The sequence below is a fragment of the Hylobates moloch genome, unplaced genomic scaffold, assembly GCF_009828535.3.
Source record: "Hylobates moloch isolate HMO894 unplaced genomic scaffold, HMol_V3 SCAFFOLD_22, whole genome shotgun sequence".
In the NCBI taxonomy this organism is placed as follows: domain Eukaryota; kingdom Metazoa; phylum Chordata; class Mammalia; order Primates; family Hylobatidae; genus Hylobates; species Hylobates moloch.
This window is the reverse complement of record NW_026652297.1, coordinates 19524248-19547382: the sequence shown is the minus strand read 5'-3', so window position 1 is coordinate 19547382 and position 23135 is coordinate 19524248. Positions and strand designations below refer to the sequence as shown.

At 34.6% G+C, this 23135-nt stretch overlaps 1 protein-coding gene across 2 annotated transcripts in view; it reads left to right on the top strand.

Moving 5' to 3' along the window:
* ATP2C1 (ATPase secretory pathway Ca2+ transporting 1) overlaps nucleotides 1–23135 on the top strand; it is a 146368-nt gene that overhangs the window by 94002 nt on the left and 29231 nt on the right. For both annotated transcript variants that reach the window (XM_032143745.3, XM_032143749.3), the window contains 9 exons: nucleotides 3419–3574; nucleotides 4610–4678; nucleotides 5699–5774; nucleotides 8833–8899; nucleotides 13514–13638; nucleotides 14492–14589; nucleotides 16673–16768; nucleotides 16858–16947; nucleotides 18816–18920. In XM_032143745.3, the coding sequence (XP_031999636.2) occupies nucleotides 3419–3574; nucleotides 4610–4678; nucleotides 5699–5774; nucleotides 8833–8899; nucleotides 13514–13638; nucleotides 14492–14589; nucleotides 16673–16768; nucleotides 16858–16947; nucleotides 18816–18920 (882 nt within the window). The remainder of the gene's footprint in view (nucleotides 1–3418; nucleotides 3575–4609; nucleotides 4679–5698; nucleotides 5775–8832; nucleotides 8900–13513; nucleotides 13639–14491; nucleotides 14590–16672; nucleotides 16769–16857; nucleotides 16948–18815; nucleotides 18921–23135) is intronic.

Below are 23135 nucleotides of genomic sequence, written 5' to 3'. Positions count from 1 at the left end.
TCATGGGGCTGGCTGATTCTTTGATTTCACTTTATCCTACTTTTCCCTCTCTCATGAATGCAATGAATAATGACTCTAATATCTTTCTTCTCAGACGAATTAAATTGTGACTTTATTAAACTGTAATAGGCTTGCTTAATTTATTAAATTCCACCTTTTCTTTCCCTCTACTCCCTCAAAACTACTTCCTAGGAAAACTCTTGCAATCACTATTAAGAGAAAATAACTTGTGACTTAGTATTCGTATTCAACAGATAGTTGAAATCTTTGCAGATTGGGACATTGTAAGATTTAGACAAATTTCATGATAATTTGAGTTTTAGTTACAAATTTATAATGATAATAGGAAAAAATTAGGGTCCTGAGCTCCTTTTTCTTCCACATCAGCTTGTCTGTTCCACCAGACAAGGGCTCTCTTAAGTGAATGTTGTTCTGAGGCTGAAACCTAAGAGCTAGGTTGCTGACAGAGCCATGAAATCATGCTTTTCCTCTTTTTAAAAACAACAGATTAAAAAAAAAATTCCTTCTCTATTGGTCACTTCATGTTAGTATTTATCCATGTTTAAGATTTACATTTAAAGCAAAAGTCTTCAAAGGGAAAACATGAGTTTTACTTCTCTTACGGAAGGAATTCTGTAAATTTCTACAAGTATTTATTTTTAAATATTAGTGGGTCTCTTTTCTAATTAAGATCTTGGAAAGTTACGTGCAACTCTGATTGTTGTAACAAGCATTAAAGATGAGCTTGCTAAATAAAATGAACCTTATGTAAATTTACTTGTAATTCAGATAATACATAATTTTTTACATGTCTTTGCTTTATGTGTTATACCTATATTTTTCTGTAAGTGGTTACAAAATTGGGGAGGAGAAATAATTTGCAGATTGATCCTCTAAATAAGTGGCATCTGGAGTTAAAAATCTTTCAACACTGGAATTTTATCTGCATAGCGTTCTACCTCTATAACGTTGGATGAGTTACTTAACCTTTCAGTGCCTGTAAAACAGATAATAATAGTAATTACTTGCCTCATAGGAGTTGTTAGTAGGATTAAATGTGATAATTTAGCATAGATATGTAGCATAGTGCCTAGCAGATGGTAAGCAATGAAATGTCAGCTGATTTTTAGTATTGGCATTATCTTTGAAGAAGGGCCCATTTTAAGATTTGTTTCTCTTACCTTGCTAATAAATGTGTTAATGTGAAAAGTTAAATAGTTCCAAGGTTAACGTGGAAAGAAAAGTCAAGTAAATATGTTCCTTTAATAAAGAAAAATTCACTTGCCTTTGAGCGTGGCAGGTGTTTTTTAAATTTTCAGTTGCGTTAAGGTAATGAACTCGAATTTATTAACTGGTTTGTGTTTGTATACACAATTAATGTTAAATGCAAAATCCTTTAAAGTCCAAAGGACTATTGATCTGTGTTTTAAAGAATAATTTTTGTAAGCTTATTTTGATACTAAAATTCATTCTATTGTCATATTATCTAAACTTTTGGGAAATGCTAGCACAATTTTGTCTCTTTGGAGTTATATTTATTTTCGTGATGAATATTTTAAAACTTAACAATCTAATGTAAACTGTTATTTTTGCAGTTATATGTTTGCCTAACACACAAACACACCAAGCATGTTCCTGTCCCCAAGGTCTTTGTATTTGTTATTGCCTTTACATGAAATCCACTCTCCCTAATTATGGCCCAGCCTTGGAGCTCTCCGGTCTGTCAGGGCTCTGCAGAGGATTACCTGGTTTTGGGGAATGTTTTCTTCTAAAGTGTGACTCTATTTTTATTATGTTTGTTGTTTTCCCCCTACCTGGCATTATGTTATATACTCGTGCTTGTTTAAAATCACTTTCCCATTAATATCCAAGGGTAGAAACTTTGTTTCGTTCACTGCTGATTCTCCTACTGTGTGTGATAAAGCACAGGGCCTGGCACATTGTAAACAGTAATAAATATTTGTTAAGTGAATATAGGAATGTTGTTGATCAAATTAAAACAGTTTTGTTGAGGAGATGAAGATTCTGTGAACCAATTTTTAATAATCATTTTACATGAGGTTGAGATTTTTATGCTCAGAAATGAACCATTTGAAAAGATGTAATTTATAACTTTTCACCCCCCACCAAAAAAAAAAAAAATTTAAATTTAGAATACTTGGTACATAGTGTGAACTGAGAGTTAAGACAGGCCTTGAGAATACTGACTCAGCCTAAAATAGCAGTGATACTGTGCAGTAATTTATCCTGTTTTCTTTCCAGGAGCTTGCTCAGTGCCTAACACTGATAGTCAATAAATGTTTGTTGGGTGAATGAATGAGCGTGTAAAATCAGTAAAGTCATGAACTAATTCCTAGTTTCTTACAGAGTATCCTAAGGACCCTTGAATAATTGCTTCTGGAATAAAATGGATAGAAATTTGCAACAGAATCACCTGGAGGGCTTGTAAATACAGTCTGTTAGGTTTACTTTTTCCACCCTGTGTTTGAGGTGGAGCAAGGGACTCTAACTTCTAACAAGTTCTGAGGTAGTGGATGTAATGCTGTCCTCCTTTCAGAAGCTTTGCTGTATATCTGTATTCCTGTTGAGGTGATTCACATTAATGTATTGAAAGTTTTGAGAGCACTGCAGTAGAGGAAGCTGTTTAACTCTTAACTATTTCTGACTTACTTGGCCCTAGTCCTCTTCCCCACTTGTCTGTTTGTATATACATGTATGTATGTGTGTATGTATCTATACTCATAAAATAGTTTTGTTTTTTTTTTCTTTTTTCTGTATGCTTGGGTGGTAAATACTGTGTCAGGAGTGAAGCCTTCAAAATTGAGCCCTGTTGCAGAGTTGGAAGATATGATAGTTATGATCTGCATGAAAACATTTGTATACATTTTTGAGTCTTGCAAATTGTAATTTGGAATAAACGGCATGTATAGCAAGAATGATTTTATGAAAATTGATTCCAAAATAATGAAATGATTTCTAAGTAATATTTTTCCCCTTTATTCATGTATCACTTTCAGTCATCCCCGATGGTTTTAATCTGCCAAGCCATATTTCCAGAACTTTAGGGACATGACAAAATTAGGAAATAATATTTTGTCATGAAAAGTTGAGTTTTCTCTAGATGAAGATTGAGTGTTAGCTAGTGTCAAATTTTTCCTAGTTGTATATTCAATTTTAGGCTAATCTAGTCTCATGGTACAGCATTCTACTTGGCATGTCTTAGATTTTGTTGACTTAATTGTATTTTAAAATATGATTGTACTGATTCTGGTCTTTTGTCTTAGAGTGATGGTTTTGATACAAGATGTGGCTAATCAATGGAAAAGTGATATTTGAGGAAGAAGTGATGATGTTATGAACTCTAGAGATGTTAAATGTAGCACAAAATTTGAATCTGGGATTCTTTATGTTCCCTAAGGCTGTGGATCTGTCCATTGATGAGTCCAGCTTGACAGGTGAGACAACGCCTTGTTCTAAGGTGACAGCTCCTCAGCCAGCTGCAACTAATGGAGATCTTGCATCGAGAAGTAACATTGCCTTTATGGGAACACTGGTCAGATGTGGCAAAGCAAAGGTAAATTTTTTTTCCTGATTTGAAAAAAGCAGTTCCTTTGTTTGAAACTATTTTCTCAGTTATTTTTTGCTGATTTTATGTGGAATTTTTCAAATACATGACAAAAGATAAAATTGAACTTAACCCGTTACATCTATTTGTGAAACTGGGGAGAATCTGTGTCCCTGAAGTATACTATTTCCATAGTTCCGCTCTTTCCCAGATAATGGATAATCCTCAATACCTGTTTCTTTTTAAAGAGAGAAACAGTGTTTTCATGGCTGTGTTTATTATTAAATAAATTTTAATTTAGTTGATATGATACTGGCTGTAATAATCTGACTATATATCGTTCACCTGTTGATCGATTTCAAACGCTTCTTTTCCTGAATTCTGATACTCCACCAGTGCAAAAGACACCATTCACTAGGGATAAAAAGAAACTATATTAAATGTCTCCTATTGAGTATAATACATATTTGTATTTCAGAAATACTAATATAGGCAAAAAATAGGCCTCAGAATTGAGTCTGCTATATGTTTTTTTTGAGATGGAGTCTCGCTTTGTCATCCAGGCTGGAGTGCAGTGGCACGATCTTGGCTCACTGCAACCTTCACCTTCCAGGTTCAAGTGATTCTCCTGCCTCAGCCTCCCATATAGCAGGGATTACAGGCATATCCCATCACGCCTGGCTAATTTTTTGTATTTTTAGTAGAGATGGCATTTCACCATGTGGGCCAGGCTGATCTCCAACTCCTGACCTCAAGCGATCCACCCGCCTCGGCCACCCAAAGTACTGGGATTATAGGCGTGAGCCACAGCACCCGGCCAGCAACACGTTTAATGTAATGTTTGTTTCCAGGGTTTAAATCATAAGGGGCAAATGCTAATGACAGTAACATAAAAAAGTAAATTTGCTGAGGAAATCTTAGGAGTGTGTATGTTAGACATCTTCACTGTAGGTAAGACTTTGAAAGTTGTTGGATGTGTATGTGTATGTGTTTTGGTTTACATTTCATCTGGATGTAAATGTATTTTCCTGTTTTTCCCCTTAGGGTGTTGTCATTGGAACAGGAGAAAATTCTGAATTTGGGGAGGTTTTTAAAATGATGCAAGCAGAAGAGGTGAGTACTTAATATGTTAATGATGTATTTGTTCCAAATCTGAAATTCTTCATTGTAAGTAGAGAATGTTGGATTATTTTATATACTGTTGAGAGCAGTATTTTATTCAGAATGGAAATCAGTTGTTTCTGTTTAGAAACATAATTGGAAAACCTGTAATTGAAAAGTTCTAAATTGATGTTGTTAGTGTTCTAAAGGATTTTGAGCTTTACTCATTGTTTATAGCAGAAAAAGGCTTATAGCCACTTATTTGTAGATCTTATTATTTTCAGAAATTAGTGTTGTAATTTTAAGGGTTAGTAATTAGTATATTTGTACCTTGGAATATGTCTTCTGTCAAATTTTTTCAACTTCACATAATTCCAAGTAAGGGTGGCAGGGAAAAGATTGCCAAGTAAAATAACCTACAAGATATTCTCGGCTAAAAGTATTAAGGATGAGTTCATTTTAAATACTTTCTTATTATAAAAAGAAGTTGCATTCTGCAAATGTCATGTTCTCCCCAAATCCTCTGGATTTCTCAGGTAACCTGCCAAAACTCCAGTATGCGATGCAAAGTGGGAACTCATTCCAAGAGGCATGGCAGTGAAGGGATGAATAGAGAAGAGGGTTAGCAGATGAGGGGGGATTAAAAGACCTGGGTTACTAGCATGTTTGTGGATACAGAAAGGGGGAAATTGGAAAAGTAAGTGAGAGAGCAGCTGATGGTAATGAAGTCCTGCAGTGGTTGGTAGGAGGGAGAACAGATTTTTCCTCAAAAGGAAGCATAGAGAGAATGGACCTTTTCAAATAATAAACAGGTTTTTAAAAATAGAGAATTTCTGTTCCTCACTGTGTGACCTTGGGCATTGTGTAAAATCTAAGTCTCAGTTTTCTCAGTGAAGGTGATTATTTACCTTATGGGAGAGTTATATGGTTAACTTAGGAATTGCTTTGTCAAGCACTTAGCAAGCCCCTGGCACTTGATAAAACTTAGTAAATATAGCTAATTGTGGTGACACTCCTCTTCAATTTATCAAGGCACCAAAAACCCCTCTGCAGAAGAGCATGGACCTCTTAGGAAAACAGCTTTCCTTTTACTCCTTTGGTATAATAGGTAAGAGAAGAGTGAGTATGTATATATTTTTATTTGAGTTTTGTTTTTTGAATGTGAAGGGTGGTGTTATTCTAGTTTTATTTATTGCCTTTTCTTTTTTATTAAGTGTAATCATTTTTAAAATTATAAGACTACTAGCCATTGTTCATTTCAACAAAGAAAAAATAGAACTCTGATTCTTGTAATCAGAAAATATTTCTTTAAACAGTTTAGTATTTGTCTTTCTAGTCTTCAACAAGAATGTAGTACTATAGTTTTATGGACTGCTTTTCTATTTTTATTTCACATATCCTGTCATAAAACTCTTGTCATTAAATTGATGCTCACATAAAACAAACGTAAAGGTTGTATAGTATTCTATTTTGTGGGAAAACATAAGAAGACCTCTTCTAGACATTTAGGATTTTTTGAGATTTTTTTTTTGTCATATAAATACTTCTTCAGTGTAGTATCTTCTGGTAAATACCTCTCTTTTTTAAGGAAAAATTCTTAGAAATAAAATTACTTAGTCAAAGGGGATCCATGTAACTTAAATTTTTGGCCAGCTTTAAGTATTGTCATTAACTTCAACTGTAAATAAAAGAGTTCTCATTATTTGATTTCACAGTTCATTATTAGGGAAACCAAATGCTTTGTCATGTGTGGGTTTATCATTTTTATTTCATTTTATGACCTGCCAACGATTTCTTTTGTCCCTTTTCTTGTGTCTTGAGTCTTGGATTGATAAAAGCGTTTTATATGACTAGATTATCAATCTTTTTGTTGTATAAGTATTTTTTTTCCCATTTAAGTTGCCTTTGAGGCATGTGGAATAAAGTTGGTAAGAGGACAATATATGTAATTGTTTATGCCTAGTGTTCCATTATTGGAATGCTAAGCATGTGGGAGTTATTTATATCCTACTGCTCAAGGTCATTGCCAAGGTCTGGTTGCAAAAATTCAAAAAATTGCAACCTCAGACACAAATGGGTTAAAACATCCCCTTTTCCTTGAGATTCTGTTATCACCCTCCTATTGATAATCTCTGCGATTAAGTTGGTTTTGTTCTATTCCTGAAGATTTTCCCAACTTCATGTTTATAAGAACATTTATTAAAACATTATTGTATAGTTTTTTATTTTTGACATTTTACTATTTTATTTAAAATTTATTTTAGTACGTGGCTTAAGGCAGAGTTTTAACTTTTTTGTTCAAGTTAATTATCCCATTAATTCTGTAATCCAGTCTTCATTCATTGGATTGAAGTCACGTTTTTATCACACGTTAAGCACTTGCATTAATTTTGGAGTCTTTCCTCCTTTAATTTTCTTACCATGTTAATTATTCCAGCTAGCTTAGTATTTCAGTCAGTAATACAATTTTTTTTTTTTTTTTGAGACAGAGTCTCACTCTTGTTGTTCAGGCTGAAGCGCAATGGCGCAATCCTGGCTGACTGCAACCTCCGCCTCCTGGGGTTCGAGCGATTTCCCTGCCTCAGCCTCCCGAGTAGCTGGGATTACAGGTGTGCGCCACCACACCTGGCTAATTTTTTTATTGTATTTTTAATAGAGACGGGATTTTACCATGTTGGCCAGGCTGGTCTGAAACTCCTGAACTCATGTGATTGCCCGCCTCAGCCTCCCAAAGTGCTGGGATTACAGGAGTAATGCAATTTTAAAGCAATATTTCTGTTAATACAATATTAGTTGAAACAACTTCTTAAATAGTAATTCTGTTTATCCATCTATCTTCATTGTAAATATAAAGTAGAAGGTAGGAAGTTACCTTAGTTGTTTTTGTTTCACTGGTGTGTATGCCCTCCTAACTCCTTCCATTTGATTATTGGTCTTCATTTTCTAGAAATTTTATAGTGAATTTGATAAATCGAAGGGCATTCTAGCCAATTAAATCTTTGTAGTTTCTATTAGCACTGTACCATAAACCATTTCAAATTTAGTAATAAATATGTTTCAACTTTACGATTCTCTGGTTTTATGTTAGTATATTACATTGGACATAATTTTTCTTGCCAAGGTCAAGAGCTAGATCAGGGGTCAGCAATTTTTTTTTTTTTTTTTTTGTAAAGAACTAGATAGTAAATATTTTAGTCCATATGGTCTCTGTTGGGAATATTTTACCATTAGCATGAAAGCAATCATAGAAAATATGTAAATAAATGAGTGTGGCTATGTTCCAACAAATTTCATTTACATAAGCAGACAGGAGACCCACAGATTATAGTTTGCTGACCCCTGGTATAATCCTTTGGACATAATTTCTTTCATCATGATAGTATTTGGGATAGGATCTTAGAAGGTTGCTATTTGGATAATTATTCTTTAGTTATACGAAGATGAAAAAAACTTGTCTTAAATGTTCATATTGATTTGCAATCTTGAGATAGCTTATATTATCAAACCTCTCATGAATCTGTTTGCTTTTTCCTCACAAACCTGCTTGTGTGCCCCTTTCCCCCATTCTTTTCAAAGATAAAAGGTTAAAGCAAGGAGTATTGGTTTAACTGATGTTTAAATTTTTGAAATGCCATGAAAGTAGTAAATTTTAGATGTTAAGGCAGTTGTAGGTGCTTAACGTAAGGCACATCACTTTTTGAGCCAAGTCCTGAGTGTCCCTTTGTATGTAGTATGGATTTGCTGAGAAGTGTCTGGATATTGTGTTATGGAAAATAAAGTTTTAGGGTTTAATTTTGCATATTTGATATTAAATAGAAGACCTATATGTTTGCTGCCACCTTCTTTTTTTCATTGTATGAACATACTGGTAATTTTTTAAAAAATAATAAAATATTACTGCTTTAAGGGATGGGTAGGAGCAGTGTCAACCAAAAGTAAAACTGTGTGTATGTGTGCACACATGTACATATGTGAGTATGCACAGCGTTCACATTAAGCAGTGTTAACTTTAACCTCCCCTGTTTAATGGATTTTTATAAAATCTTGTAATTGTGATCTGATATGCTTTCCCTTTTTTGTCAAGGGATGTTTTAGATTCCTTCAGTTCTGTTCCTTCTAGGTGATTGTATGTAAAAGGGAAAAATAACTATTTAATTATCTTTCAGGAATCATCATGTTGGTTGGCTGGTTACTGGGAAAAGACATCCTGGAAATGTTTACTATTAGTGTAAGGTAAGTCTCAATACTTTATAATTGGAGTCTCTTTTGCCTCTTTTATTTCTCTAATGGACACAGCTTACATTTTATTGTGGAGATCAGTATTACATGGAGCCCATAAGAGTATAATACCGCTACATAAATAGTTCAGAAGTCATATATTAAAATTATCCTTAGAAAAATGAAAATGTATGTATATGGTAATGAAGAAAACCCATACTAGATGTCTGGAATTACTCATGCATTATTGTCTTTTTATATATAAATAGACAATTAAGGATTGCCAAATTGAAAACTAGCAGCATGAAAGAGAAAGTTCACAATATAGAAATTGAATAATCAATTTCAGAGGAAAACGAAACATTGAAGAAATGAAGACAAACTTAAAAACCAAGTGTTTGTATTTTCAGAGACTTGTGAAGAAACTGCATCCATGAGATAAATTGTTGTAGAAAAGGATCAGAGAACAAAAAGAGTTTTTAGAAAGTAAGATTATGATTGCTGAAATTAAAAATTCAATTGTAGGGGTATAATATAAATTCAAAGAGGTCTCCCCCCAAAAAGAGTAAAAAGTCTTAGAAAGAATGAGATGAAATGATAAAGAGGAATAATTTCAGGAAATACCACTTGTAACTAATTGGAGTTTCAAAAATTACATATGACACACAAGTATTTTCTCAAGCTAAGGCAAAAAGTAAGTCTTTATAGATTGAAAGGATTCACTAAATGCCAAGCAGAATGGAAAAAACTTCAACCTTGATACATAATTGTGAAACTAAAGAAAAAAAGTCAGGTCATCTACAAAGGAAGGGTAACTACGCTGGCATCAGACTTCTCATTAGCAACTGCAGTTTCTACCATAGGATCTTTTTGGGTTCTTCTAAACATTCCAACTCACAAGACTTTCACAGACCACATCTGATACCTGTGCCCTGAACACAGCAGGGTAACTTCAGTCAGCCTTATCCTGAGAGTCCACAGCAGTCCGTGTAGCAATTCACTCAAGTACAAGGAGATAAGGTCAACCTTATGAGTGTGGGATCTACCTTGGGTTAAAATATCTCGTGTTCTATGAGAGACATATTTTGAAATATGCGTTTCCAGATGCCTGCAAGGGACATGTCTAGTTACAAGAGTTACTACACTCGAGAAACTCAAAGCTGTGACTTCCTATAAGATAATTATAACTTTCCTAGTCCAGAGAGATTTTATTAGTCAGGGGATCCCTTAATCATAGCAGTGTTATCTAGCAGCATACCTGACATTATTCTTACCAGGTCACTAGGTGAATAGAACTAGAGTTAATCAAATCCAGAAGGGGAAGATTATTTTATTAACATCAGATTGCATTAGAATACAGTGGAGCAGTGGTAACAGATTAGGGGGCAATTGATCATAAATCTGTAAATTAGGCCTAGCCAAAGGATTGGTCCAATTAGTTACAAATAGGTAGGCAAGTACTCAGAACATTCATTTCCTACCCATCCTTGTATGAATTCCAGCAAAACAAGGGTGAAAGAAAGGAAGATGATAATAGACATAAGAAAGGGCAAGAACTTACTTAGGCATCTAAGAAAAAGAAATCTTGGTAGACGTCTGTTGTAGGCATAGGAAATATTTCAAATATTAGAACAGAAGTCAGTGTCTTTCAAAAAGAAAAGTCAAATAGAAACAAGGAATCAGAATGAATAAGAAGTAAAAAGATATTTGTGATATAGTGAAAGAATGTGTTTTTTTTTTTTTTTCTCAAGGGAGGGGGTGAAAATGCAATTTGAAACTCTTGGTTTAAATTTGTATTTAAAAATGCCATGGATTAAATATAAAATACATTTAAAATGGGGAATAAGTTTGAGATATTAAACATTGACATATTATCCATTGGATCATTTTTAGTTTTTGAGGATTTGGGGTTTTTTTTGAGTTCTGTTTGTACAAATTGACATATCGTAACTTCTATTCTTTCTTCAAGGTCTTCCAAAGGACAAGAAACTTAAAACTTTTCAAATAGAATAAAACTCATTCTATTTTGCAATTCTGTTTTGCAGTATGGATCCATTGGAATCTTTTATAAATATAAGCTACATTATGGGACCTTTAATGATCCTATTTTTCCTCTTTCTTGAAGTATTTTACAATTTCTTAACCCTAGGAATTATTTTAACAATTATTCGCAAGAGTCCTGAAGATGACTAAAACAATAAGAAAGCAGAAAAATGATGGAATCATTGAGAAGGTTGATGTAATAATAAAGTAAATCATCACTATTCTCTTATTCTTTAGTTTTCTTATTATGTTGCCTAAAGTATTGCATCATTTACGAAGGTGTAAAAGAAGTCTAAAGGCACAATCTTTAGGTTTGTTTGTTACAGCTTCCATTGAACAAAAATGAGAATTCAAAATTTTTCACTTTCTACTATAATGGCAAAGAGAATAATAGAGAAGACTTTTCACAATTATTAGACAAATCAGAAGATCAGTGCAAAGAGCCAAATAGAAGCACTGTAGGCTGTAATGATGTGGGTGAAATTAATAATATAAGTGAAATCTCAAGACTGAGTCTTTGGATGATGATACTCTAGATCTTCTCAAACACCTTAGTTTTGACGAGTGAGCAGTCTATTTTTAAGGACAAAAAAGAAACAGGTATTCTCTTCCAGTTAATCATTCTGCAGCAAGGACTCTGTCATGCAGTCTTGCTGGAGATGTCCAGCAAGAATCTGGACCATCTCTTTTTGCTAAACGAATATGTGATCCTATTTCATTCATCTTTTATGATGCTTGTTTATCAGCATTGACTTCATACTGCTTTTAAGTGGAGAAATGCTTCGGGCTAGTATGAATATAAAAGTGATTAAAAGGAAATAGATTATGCAGAAGTAGAAAAATTCATTGGATTCATCATTGTAATTGGTGTTTATAAATCTAAAATTGAAAATGTTTTGCATTCATGGACCAAAGAAGATAACTGTTCTCTTTTCAACACAATTGGGAGCCATCAGTGGTTTTAGAAGTGTTGCAATTTGACAGAACAAATGCAAGAAGAAGAACTAGATTAATAAGCTAGAGCCTGTTAGAAATATTTTTTGAAATCTGAAATCAATATTTATAAGATAAATATGTTCCAAGTTCACCAAAAACAGTAGATGAGCAGTTAGTTGCATCCAAAAGATGTTACCCATTTCAGGTATAGATGCCTTCAAGTCCAGGAATAGTTTTGGGTTATCATTAAAATGAAAATTTAGAGTGAAGTTTTTTACAATTTATTTATTCCTCTGCAAAGTTTTGCTAAGATGACTTAAATATAAAAGATTGAAAAGATTCATTGTATCTAGATTGTAAGTGATGATGCCTATTTTTCCTTAATGGAAGCATTTAAAAAAAGAAAGAAAAGAAAAAAGAAAAAAAAAGGATTCCATTTGAACTAGGAACATTCTCTCTGAGTAGCCCAAAGGAGAGAAGGAAGTATTAATGATAATACATATTTCTTGACTCTTCAGTGTGTATTGTTTAGCCAATAATATTGTTGCTTATGTGCTTTCAACTTTAAAATCAACCAGTAAATAAAGCATGAAAAAGTCAATTATGGTTATAGAAAAGGATGCTAATATACTAGATTACGCAAAGAAAAAGTTGGTAATGGAAATTAGGAAATAGAAGCAGCAGAGGGAACAGTGGTAGAATGAAGGGTTAAATTGCTTATGTCCTTATTTCTAGCAGAGTCAAGAGATAGTATTTGGAATGGCACAGAGAAAGACTTGTTATTTTTTAATTACAAAAGGCAAGAGTGAAATAATTTTTTAAACTGTGATAAAATACACATATCATAAAATTTACAGTTTTAAAGAGTTAATTTGGTGGAGTTAAGTATGGTCACAATGTTTTACAACTGTTAACCGCTATCTAGATTCAGAACCTTTTCATCATGCCAGAAGAAAACCCTGTACACGTTAAGCAGTCACTCCCAAGTTTTCCTCTTCCCCTAGTCCCTGGCAACCACTCACTAATCTGCTATCTCTATGGATTTGCCTATTCTAGATATTTCATATAAATAAAATGATATAATATGGGACCTTTTGTGTCTGTCTTTTTTCACTTAGCGTAATGTTTTCAAGGTTTATTCATGTTGTAGCATGTGTTAGCACTTCATTCCTTTTTGTGTGTGTCTAAAGTAATACTCCATTGCATGGATGTCACAATTTTACATTTATCAGTTGATGAATATTTGGCCTGTTTCCATATTTTGGCTATTGTGAATAGTGTTGCCGTGAACATTCATGTACGAGTTTTTGTTTGAACATTTGTAGTTATCTGTATTTTATAGATGAGGACAGTAAACTACAGAGCTAGATTAGTAAGCAGCCCAGGATCACACAAGTAAGAGATGGTGAAGCCAGGGATACAAATCCAGGCAATTTGATGTCAGAACCTACATTTTTTAACCACTGTGCTTAACCTGGCAGCTACTAGGTATCCAGTAAATGTTAACTTTCTCTTCCTCTTGAGAAGTTTATTTTTTAGGTATTGACTATATTAATTTTGCATTTTATTAAGCTTTAAGTAACATCCAATTTAAATTTTGCTGAGTGCTGTTTAACCTACATTTTAATACTTTGTGTATATTGGTTATAGTTTGGCTGTAGCAGCAATTCCTGAAGGTCTCCCCATTGTGGTCACAGTGACGCTAGCTCTTGGTGTTATGAGAATGGTGAAGAAAAGGGCCATTGTGAAAAAACTGCCTATTGTTGAAACTCTGGGTAAGTCTGTGTTAAGAGCATTCTTACGCAATGATGCGTAAGTTTATGTCAATAGTGAATCATCTCAGAGTTTTACAGTTTTTATCTTAGAGATTTGCATAATGATGTTTGGCTTATGGCAAAATTGGATATGGTTTTAACAACCAAAAAAGGCAATTAAAAATTCGTATCCCTTAGGTGAGGGGACTTGAAGAGAAATCTTTCTACATCATTGTTCTAATGCTCAAATCACGTTCAGTAAATCCATACGACAACTGAAATCTTGGAGTAAAATTAATAGAATTTTTTTCTTGTGACATGTCAAAGAAGATAATGTATTATTGCAGATCCCAAATGTCATACTTGAGTTGAATTTGCCTGTAAGAACAGTAAATTTACAGCAGTTGTGTTGCTGTAACAAAACTTTATGTGCAATATGCTTTGAAACTCCAAAAATGTACTGAATTTAATTTCTAGTTTGTATTTTAATATCTTCTCCATATATGAGAAGCTGAAATACCTTGAAAAATCCTGATTGAAGAAATTATATGGGTTTATATTTAGGAACTCTCCAAACTTTCTAGAAAAGATGTTATATAAGATCATTACATAAAGCTAATGTGAAGTAGCTTTGTAGAAACTAACTGTATATAAATAAGAACATGTCATCATCTAATTTTTATTTTTAATTTCAGAAACTGCACCTTATGCTGAAACAAGCATAATAAGAGAAGTTAATCTAAAATTACCAATGAGTTTGATCTCTATAAAATTCAGAGAAGTAGGACAGGATTCTAGTCTTTGATTTGTTTTTTAAGTGAACCTATATTTCTCCTTGATTCTTTTGGTGACTTGTAATGATTTAATTCTTTAGGCTGCTGTAATGTGATTTGTTCAGATAAAACTGGAACACTGACGAAGAATGAAATGACTGTTACTCACATATTTACTTCAGATGGTCTGCATGCTGAGGTACTCTATAGGTTTTTAAAAACAAACAAAAACAGTATCCCTGTAAGAAACTTGGTGTTTAACATTCCTAACAGTTCCAGTGTCTTACCTTCAAAAGGGCTGTAAACTAGTAGTGGAGTTATTTTCTCTCTCTGTGATTTTACCAAGTCTTTGTCTCATTCCGCTTGTACACTTGTTCAATCCAAAAACTTTGATTCCTCCTTGACGTCTCTTTCAGTCACCCCTTCATCTATCCATAATCAAATCCTGCCAATTTTGACTTCCTAAAGAATTTTCCCAGCCATCTACTTTATAGCCAGCTTCTTTAAGTTACCGCCATTTCTCACCTGCCATTCTGATAAAGCTTTTTGACTGGTCTTTATCCATTCTTGATGCCCTCACTCCATAAGCAGCTTGAGGGATCTTTTTAGAACCAAATTTTAAGCATGTCACTCCATAAATTAAGGTACTCCAGTGGTTTTCCATTATGATCAGGATCCTGAACTGTGGCCTCTCAAAGCCGTACATGTTCTGTCCCTTATTTTCCCCTCTATCCTTATATGCTACCCTTTGCTTTCTGTGCACCAAGTATACTGGCTTTATAGTTCTTTTGATGTGACACAATTATTCCTGCTTTAAGAACCTGGCTGCCTTTGTCACTGTTTAGGATAGTCTAATGCCTCTTCATCCTTTGCACCTTAATTCCAACCCACTTCTTCAGAACACCCAGAAGTGGCCCTATGTTATATGTTGTCTTAGCATTTCATACCTCTTAGTCCTTATCTTAGGTAAAATTTTCTGTCCCTTTTCCCCATTATAAGAGAGCAGGAACTATATTGCCTAGCACACAGCCTGCTTCATGGTAATAAATATTTGATGAATGAATGAATGAATCACTTTAACAATTATATATTGATACATTGTCTCTTAAGTGCACATTACTGTGCAGTAGTTCTTCCTGAAGGTGCTTATGGACAAGTCTAATCCTACTCAGTCTGTGCAGGATTTTTGACTGGAATGCTCTTAACACTACTTATGTTGGGTACAGTAATTTAAAATGTATTTATAGCTAATTCATTGAGAAAAATAAGCAGTAGGCAAATTGACAGAAGTTGTACTTGGGTTTATTTACGTCCATTTTACATAGGTTTTGAAAAGAGACTCTTGATATTTACGGTGTTAGATCTGGTCAAAGATCCACCATGCTGTGTTGGTGAATGTGCCCTTTCTGGATGATTCAGAAGGGTCATTGGGATTACATGTGCTTATATGATCCAGGTATGGAAGGTAGAATATTAGTTTTTCTTTTGTTTTAAGGTCATGCTATATGTAATGCATTAACCATTTGTTAATTGTTTTCTCTCTCAATTAATGTCATTAAACATTTTTTATTTATTTTTATTTTTAATGAGATGGATCTTGCTTTGTTGCCCAGGTTGGTCTCGAACTCTTGGGCTGAAGTGATTCTCCTGTCCCAGCCTCCCAAGTGTTAGGATTACAGATGTGAGCCACCACACCTGGCCACTAAATTGTATGATTTTTATTGTGAAATTTCCTTTCGTTTGGCTTGGTTTGTTCTAGACATATGATATAAATACCTGGTTTGTCTCTACCTCTGATTTTTAAAATTGGTGTGTAATATGCTGTGTTAAAGTGATTTGTAAGTGCTAGCATGTATCTCAATTTCTCTAGGCCTGCATGTTTGCAAAAAGAATACTGCTTTTGTCTAAGTCACAGCTTTGTGTTATATGTTACATATGGTAGTGGATTTGAGTTCTTTGCAAACTATAGTATGCTATGTAAGTGTAATGTCATATAAGTTCAAGCTTATTTATGTATATTTTCATAGCTTATTATTTTAACAGTATATTGTAATTAGAAAACAATGTCTTTTTAGATTAATAATTGTGATGAGAATTAGAATCTATATTTCTTTACTAAATGTCCTTTTTAAGACAAATTTTAATGCTTTTCTAGATAAACACTTTAACAGTGTCATTATAAATAAAATGAACAGAACTCATTATAGTTTTTGGGTTTTATAGGTCTTTTCACCACCACGTTTGTAGTGTTTGTATTATTGATCCCACTTTGTGATCTTTAGGTTACTGGAGTTGGCTATAATCAATTTGGGGAAGTGATTGTTGATGGTGATGTTGTTCATGGATTCTATAACCCAGCTGTTAGCAGAATTGTTGAGGTAAATACTTTTTTTTCCAAGACGGTGACTTTCTTCATAATGACTTAAGACACAGTGATAGGTTCATAGTTTATGTGTATTTTTCTTAGGCGGGCTGTGTGTGCAATGATGCTGTAATTAGAAACAATACTCTAATGGGGAAGCCAACAGAAGGGGCCTTAATTGCTCTTGCAATGAAGGTATGTACCTAAATTTCTCTTCTTTGACATGTGAGACACTGCCCTCACAACAGAACGCAGTGTCATCAATTTCAGTATTACTGGTTTTTAGATATTGAGTGAAAAAAACTCATACTATTTCATTGTTTTTACTATCTTTTGGGTATCAGTTTTATTCCTATAAATGTAAAGTATAGAGTTTCTTCAGTATAACTTTATTGTTCACATGCAAGTTACAAACTAATGAGCAGTCGTTGATTTCTTGTGAAGAAATGTTCCTGTCTTCCACAATATTGAGATCTACATGTGAAATACTTTATGAATGTGTGTAATTGCTGATAAATACTAACTTTTGAATGAATAAAAGGCAACATTCTTCAGTATTTTTATGTAAAGATAACACAGTCATGAGAAAATAGCTTTCTTTTCCCAGTCTTTCCTTTCTCTCCTTTGTTAATTTCTCAAAATAACTGCGAAGTTATAATTTGTTTTGGGGAGAAGAAGTCTCAGTTAACCTTTCATCTGTCCCAGTCTGTCTCCTTATCCCCTAAGTCCTATATTTGATTCAGTGAGAAACCTAGTAAGTCCAGCCTGTCACTCATAACAAAAATAACTATTCCCACCTTTAAGAGTATTCAGAGAAAATTTTGATACTTGTATAAAGCAAGAGGCTTCTAAATGAGGTTGCTTGAAATGAGAGACAGTATAGAATTACAGGTTATTATAACATATTTAATGAAATAAAATTGATAGTTTTAGAATATATAGTTTCCTTGGCAGAAAAGCACATTTCTGTATCATTTGGTCTCCTTACAACTAAAATAGCATAGTACTCAAAACATGAATCAGTTATCAAGTATTTCCTGTTTTATGCTTATAAAGATATCAGTTTCTTTGAGGGATAAAGAGTATGAAACTATCTTTTTATGGGCAGAGACCTCACATTGTAGGTAGGGAATTTATATTGACATTCTTGAGACAAAAGGCAGTCCAAGACAGCAGACACTGAAATCTTAAACACTGAGTCACATATAAGAACAATGCAAATTCAGAGCTGGGATATGAGGGCTTTGAAGGATAGGAAGGGTTTAGATGAGATAAGCTAGGGAATGAACTAAAGTAGAAGTAGAGAGGAATAAAAGAGCATAGAGTTGGTTGTGGCTAATTAGTTGGCCAAACTGGATGAAATGAAACATATTTGTGTGACCAGAAGGATTTTTATAGACGCTGTATGTGGTGGGTTTCTGGAGAACCTTTAAGGCCAAGAAGAAGAGCCTGAACATGTTTCAGTAGAAAATAGAAAGCAATACATGGTAGAATTTTGAGTAGTTTAAACATTTTTTGATATTTGGAAGATATTTTTTGATATTTTTGATATTTAGATATTTGATATTGATGCAAAGGCTATTGGGAGGGAAAACAACAACATGACTGGTAGTATTCAGGATATAAAGTGGTAGAGGGTAAGGGACTAGGATGATGACAAGTGAGCCATTTGAGTCCCTAAGAAGTGAGAGATTTAATCTAAAACTTCTATTGATCATAAAAATACATGCTCAGAATTGGTTGGGTACTTTTATTTATTTGTATCCTGCTTCCTTTCAGAATTTGAGCTGGTAGAGGGATTAATACAGTGGGTGTGGGAGGTTTAGTCAGCGTACAATCCAGAAAACCTGCCTTAGACTATATCTACATACCTGGGCTTTCATGTTGAAAATGTATGCTGATGTGTAGGGAAGTACAGTATATATAGATGGAGCATTTACTATTTCACTATTAACTGAAAAATAATCCATCCAACCTAGTTACAAGTTGTGACCCTTGTTGTTTGTTAAAGGAAAAAATAATCACATATAGGTGAGAATTAACTTTCTCTTTGTGCCTTATAGATGGGTCTTGATGGACTTCAACAAGACTACATCAGAAAAGCTGAATACCCTTTTAGCTCTGAGCAAAAGTGGATGGCTGTTAAGTGTGTACACCGAACACAGCAGGTATCCATCTGTTTAAAGAATACTTATTTCCTGTTTAGCTTAGATGACTATGTTTTCATTTCCTGTCCACCTTTGGGTTTAGTCATTGTACATAATAAAGACTTGTTGCTTTAAAGTATATGTAATTAATAGTACACTCATCTCTTAATTATTTGTGTTCTCTTTGATAGTCTTTCCTTATAGAATCCATGCATAGATATATTCATGGAGTTGTTGCTGTGTGAGCAGACAGCCTAAATGAGTTGTAGCCTAGTCTCAGTCTCCTAAGGCTTGTGACATCAGATTTTTTCAGAATTTTTTCTGTTCTTCATGACAGTTCCTTATAAGGTCTTTGCAGACTGTGTTTCAATCTGTGTTTTTTCATTGAAGGAATGTCTTATCTTCAGAACAAATGAAACCACCTTACTTTTTGAAAAGTAGTTTGCAAATGTATGTCATTCATGTTGATTACTGCAGCTTACAAGCTGACAAAATGACATACCGATATTTTAAGCTGCCACCTTGTTCCTGGGTGCTTGAGAAATTTTTCCAGTTAGTGTAATAAGAGTTCTGAATTACCTACAGTGTATAATTATATCACTCATAGTTGCTATCACCAGCTTGACGATGAAACTTAACTTTAAAAACTATTGAAGCTTGCCTATATTCCCAGCTACTCAGGAGGCTGAGACAGGAATTGTTTGAACCCGGGAGGCGGAGGTTGCAGTGAGCCGAGATCACCCCACTGCACTCCAGCCTGGGCAACAGCCTGTCTAAAAAAAAAAAAAAAAAAAAAAAAATACACACACACACACACACCCTTAAACTTTCCTTCACTCTGTTGCCTAGGCTGAGTGCAGTGGTGTGACCTCGGGTCACTACAACCTCAACCTCCCCGGGCGCAAGTGATCTTCCCACCTCAGCTTCCCAAGTAGCTGGGACTATAAGCGTGTGCCACCATACCTGGCTAATTTTGCTTATTTTTTGTAGAGATGGGGTCTCATTATGTTTCCTAGGCTGGTCTTGAACCCCTGGACTCACATGATCCTCCTACCTTGGCCTCCCAGAGTGCTGGGATTACAGGCGTGAGCCACCACACCTGGACTTACTTGTTATTTTTATAGTTCCTTTGACAGGAATGACTAGTTGGTTGTATGTTTTTACCTATGAGCAAACACATGATTTTTGCATATGATACCTATGATTACATCTCTATAGAAAACAGGAATGAAGGGATCTCCCTTCATTCATGTAAGTGGAAACATACAGGTTTTAAAAGAAAGGCCAGGTTGGTTAACACTGAACTTTGAATTGAAGTCTTCCCGGAACTATGTTCATGAGGACCAAAAAAAGATTTCCGTCTATTCTTTAAAGGAACTTTTACAAGCTTAGGTGAAAGAAGACAATTGGAAATAAAACTATGAAAATAAAATACCTTTCACTTTAAACCTTTTAATGTAAAGCCTTCAGAAATTACATTAAACTTAGGCGATTTTCAGCTGATGTCTCTTAACCATATAGTTATATGGCAAGAATATGCATATGACTTTTTTTGATAGGTCTATTTCACTACATTTTGTAAACCATCACACGGTACTTCAAGATAGTGTGGCTCATGTAATGTTTAATAATTTTACTTTTCAGCAACTTTTAATGTAATCTCACCAAAGTTTTACGTTGGAAAATTAAATCTTCTTAGTTGTGGGAGACAAAAAGTGGCAGGATATGTTTGTAAACATTTGATTATTCTTCTCATTTGCCGACCTGAAGAGTTCCTCTTGCACAGCAAAACCAACCAGTGAAATGAACAAACAAAATCCAACCCACAGATGTGACTGAGGATCTAGAAGAAGTCATCCTGACACAGATAGGGAAACTTGCCATTTTAAAAGTAACTTCAGTGGCTCAAATAGTTTGCTTTTAAAGGACTTTCACTTGAACATGACAATATATATTTATCTCTACTATCTCCCTGGAACCCACCAAAATCACTAACAAGGAATAAAAGATATAAACTCAGAAAGAGAAAGTATAGGAAAGATTCAAAGGTGCCAGGTACCTTTGAAGGCAGGGAGTAAGGCATAAGGCTAAAAATAGTAGAGAAATTTGAAATTCTGAATAAGGAACCAATAGAACTCTCCCAAGTACCTTTGCTGCTTCTTTAGGCCAGACGGTTAGCCTTCCTTTACCCCTGTGGAACACCAGAAATCTGGGGATAAGAGTAGAGGGTAGGATTAAGCCTTAAGACTGAAAACAGAGTGATTAAGAAGATGTCATTGTCCTGAAGGATAAAGCCCTAGTTCTTAACACCACTTGTCTCTTGGAATATGTGAAGGCTGGCATCTCCCTACTGTCATTCCCTAAGTAAGAAGATCCAAGAGTTTTAGAAAAGCTGCCTGGTCTTGTAAGGCAGTGGTCCCCAGCCTTTTTGGCACCAGGGACTGGTTTCCTGGAATTCTTCCACAGGCAGAGGATGGTTTTGCGATGACACTGGTTCACCTCAGATCCTCAGGCATTAGATTCTCATAAGGAGTGCACAACCTAGATCCCTTGCATGTGTGGTTCACGATAGGGTTCATGCTTCTATGAGAATCTCATGCCCTGGCTGACGTGACAGGAGATGGAGCTCAGGCAGTAGCGCTCGCTTGCCTGCAGCCCACTTCTTCTTTGCGGCTGGGTTCGTAAAATTTCACGGACTGTACTGGTCCACTGCCTGGGAGTTGGGGAGCCCTGTCATAAGGGGCACCTTTGAGCTAAGCTCTTTGTTCATTGGAAGCACTTACCTACTCCTGGACTTCATCTCATCACCCTACAGCAAGGCTTACCAGTTGATCCTTAGCTCTGCCAGTGCTCATGGAGCTTCTAGTCTTTTAATTTCTTCACTCTTAAATACAAGTGAACAGGGAGGGATTACTAGATACTTGGAGAAAATCTTTAGTATGAAAGCCAAAGACCAAACCAACAGAGAAAGGGGTCTTAGAGAAAGGTAGTGACAGTTGGCTGAAGAAAATTTCCAAAAACCATAAAAAAGACAAAATAACTTTCAATAAAATGTTTATTAAACTTTATTTAATATAACTTTATTTAATAATATTTTCTTGACTTTTCAAGAAATGTATCAAAATAGAACAGAAAGTCAAAGATGTGTACAGTATAAAAGGTAAGAAAAATCAAAATAAATACAGAAGATCCAGTAATTACCCCATAGTGGTAATAGGAAGGGTAATAGGAATAGGTAATAGGAAGAAAGAACAGAAAATGAGAAGATTTTATCAACTAATGCTGGAAAATTTTCCAGAATGAAAAGACTTTAGCATCTAGAATAAAGTGGCCCACCAACTGCTCAGCACAGTATATATGTTAAAGCGGGGTGGGGTGAGGGATAAACACAAGACCTATAATTAAGAAATTTGAGGACACTTGGAGAGGGAGAATTTGAAGAGCTTCTAGAGAGCTTTGAGCAAAGGGGAGATCATATAAAAGGGCTTAGGAACTAAAGTATGGTAGTCTGCCACTTAGCCCAGTGGGATACATTCCAAGACTCCTAGTGGATGCCTGAAACCATGAATAATATTGAACCTTATATATACCATGTTTTTTTCGATCCAGTAACATAGATGACTACTAAGTGATTAATGGGCAGGGAGCATATACAGGGTGGATATGCTGGACAAAGGGATGATATCCTTGGCAGGACAGAGTGGGATTTCATCACCATACTCAGAATGTTGTATAATTGGAAACTTATGAATTATTTATTTTTGGAATTTTCTATTTAATATTTTTGGACGGCTGCTAAGTAACAGAAACTGCAGGAAATTAAACCCTGGATAAGGGGGTACTACTTTAATTTCTTTATACTTTTCAATGAAAACATTGACACTGGAGGTTGGAAGATAATAGAGCAAAGCCTTCAAAATGAGAGGAAATTTATCCCTAGCTAAATTTACAAATGTGAGGATAGAAGAAAAACGTGTCCCACACCACACACCTTTTCTTAGAAAGATATTGGTGGATAAAAGAAAAAGGAGACTTAAAAGACTTAAAATTCAGTGAGGATAGAGGTAGAGGGTTGTTCCTAGATACCAGTGGTATAGCAGGCCTAGAAATCAGCCAATTAGAAATGGAAAGAAGAGTGAAGGAGGGCGGTCTCCAGTAATAATATAGAGGTAATAGCTTATCTGCTTCTTTGTTGATGTGAAAAAATACCGTGAGAAGGGTTTTATATTACATTGA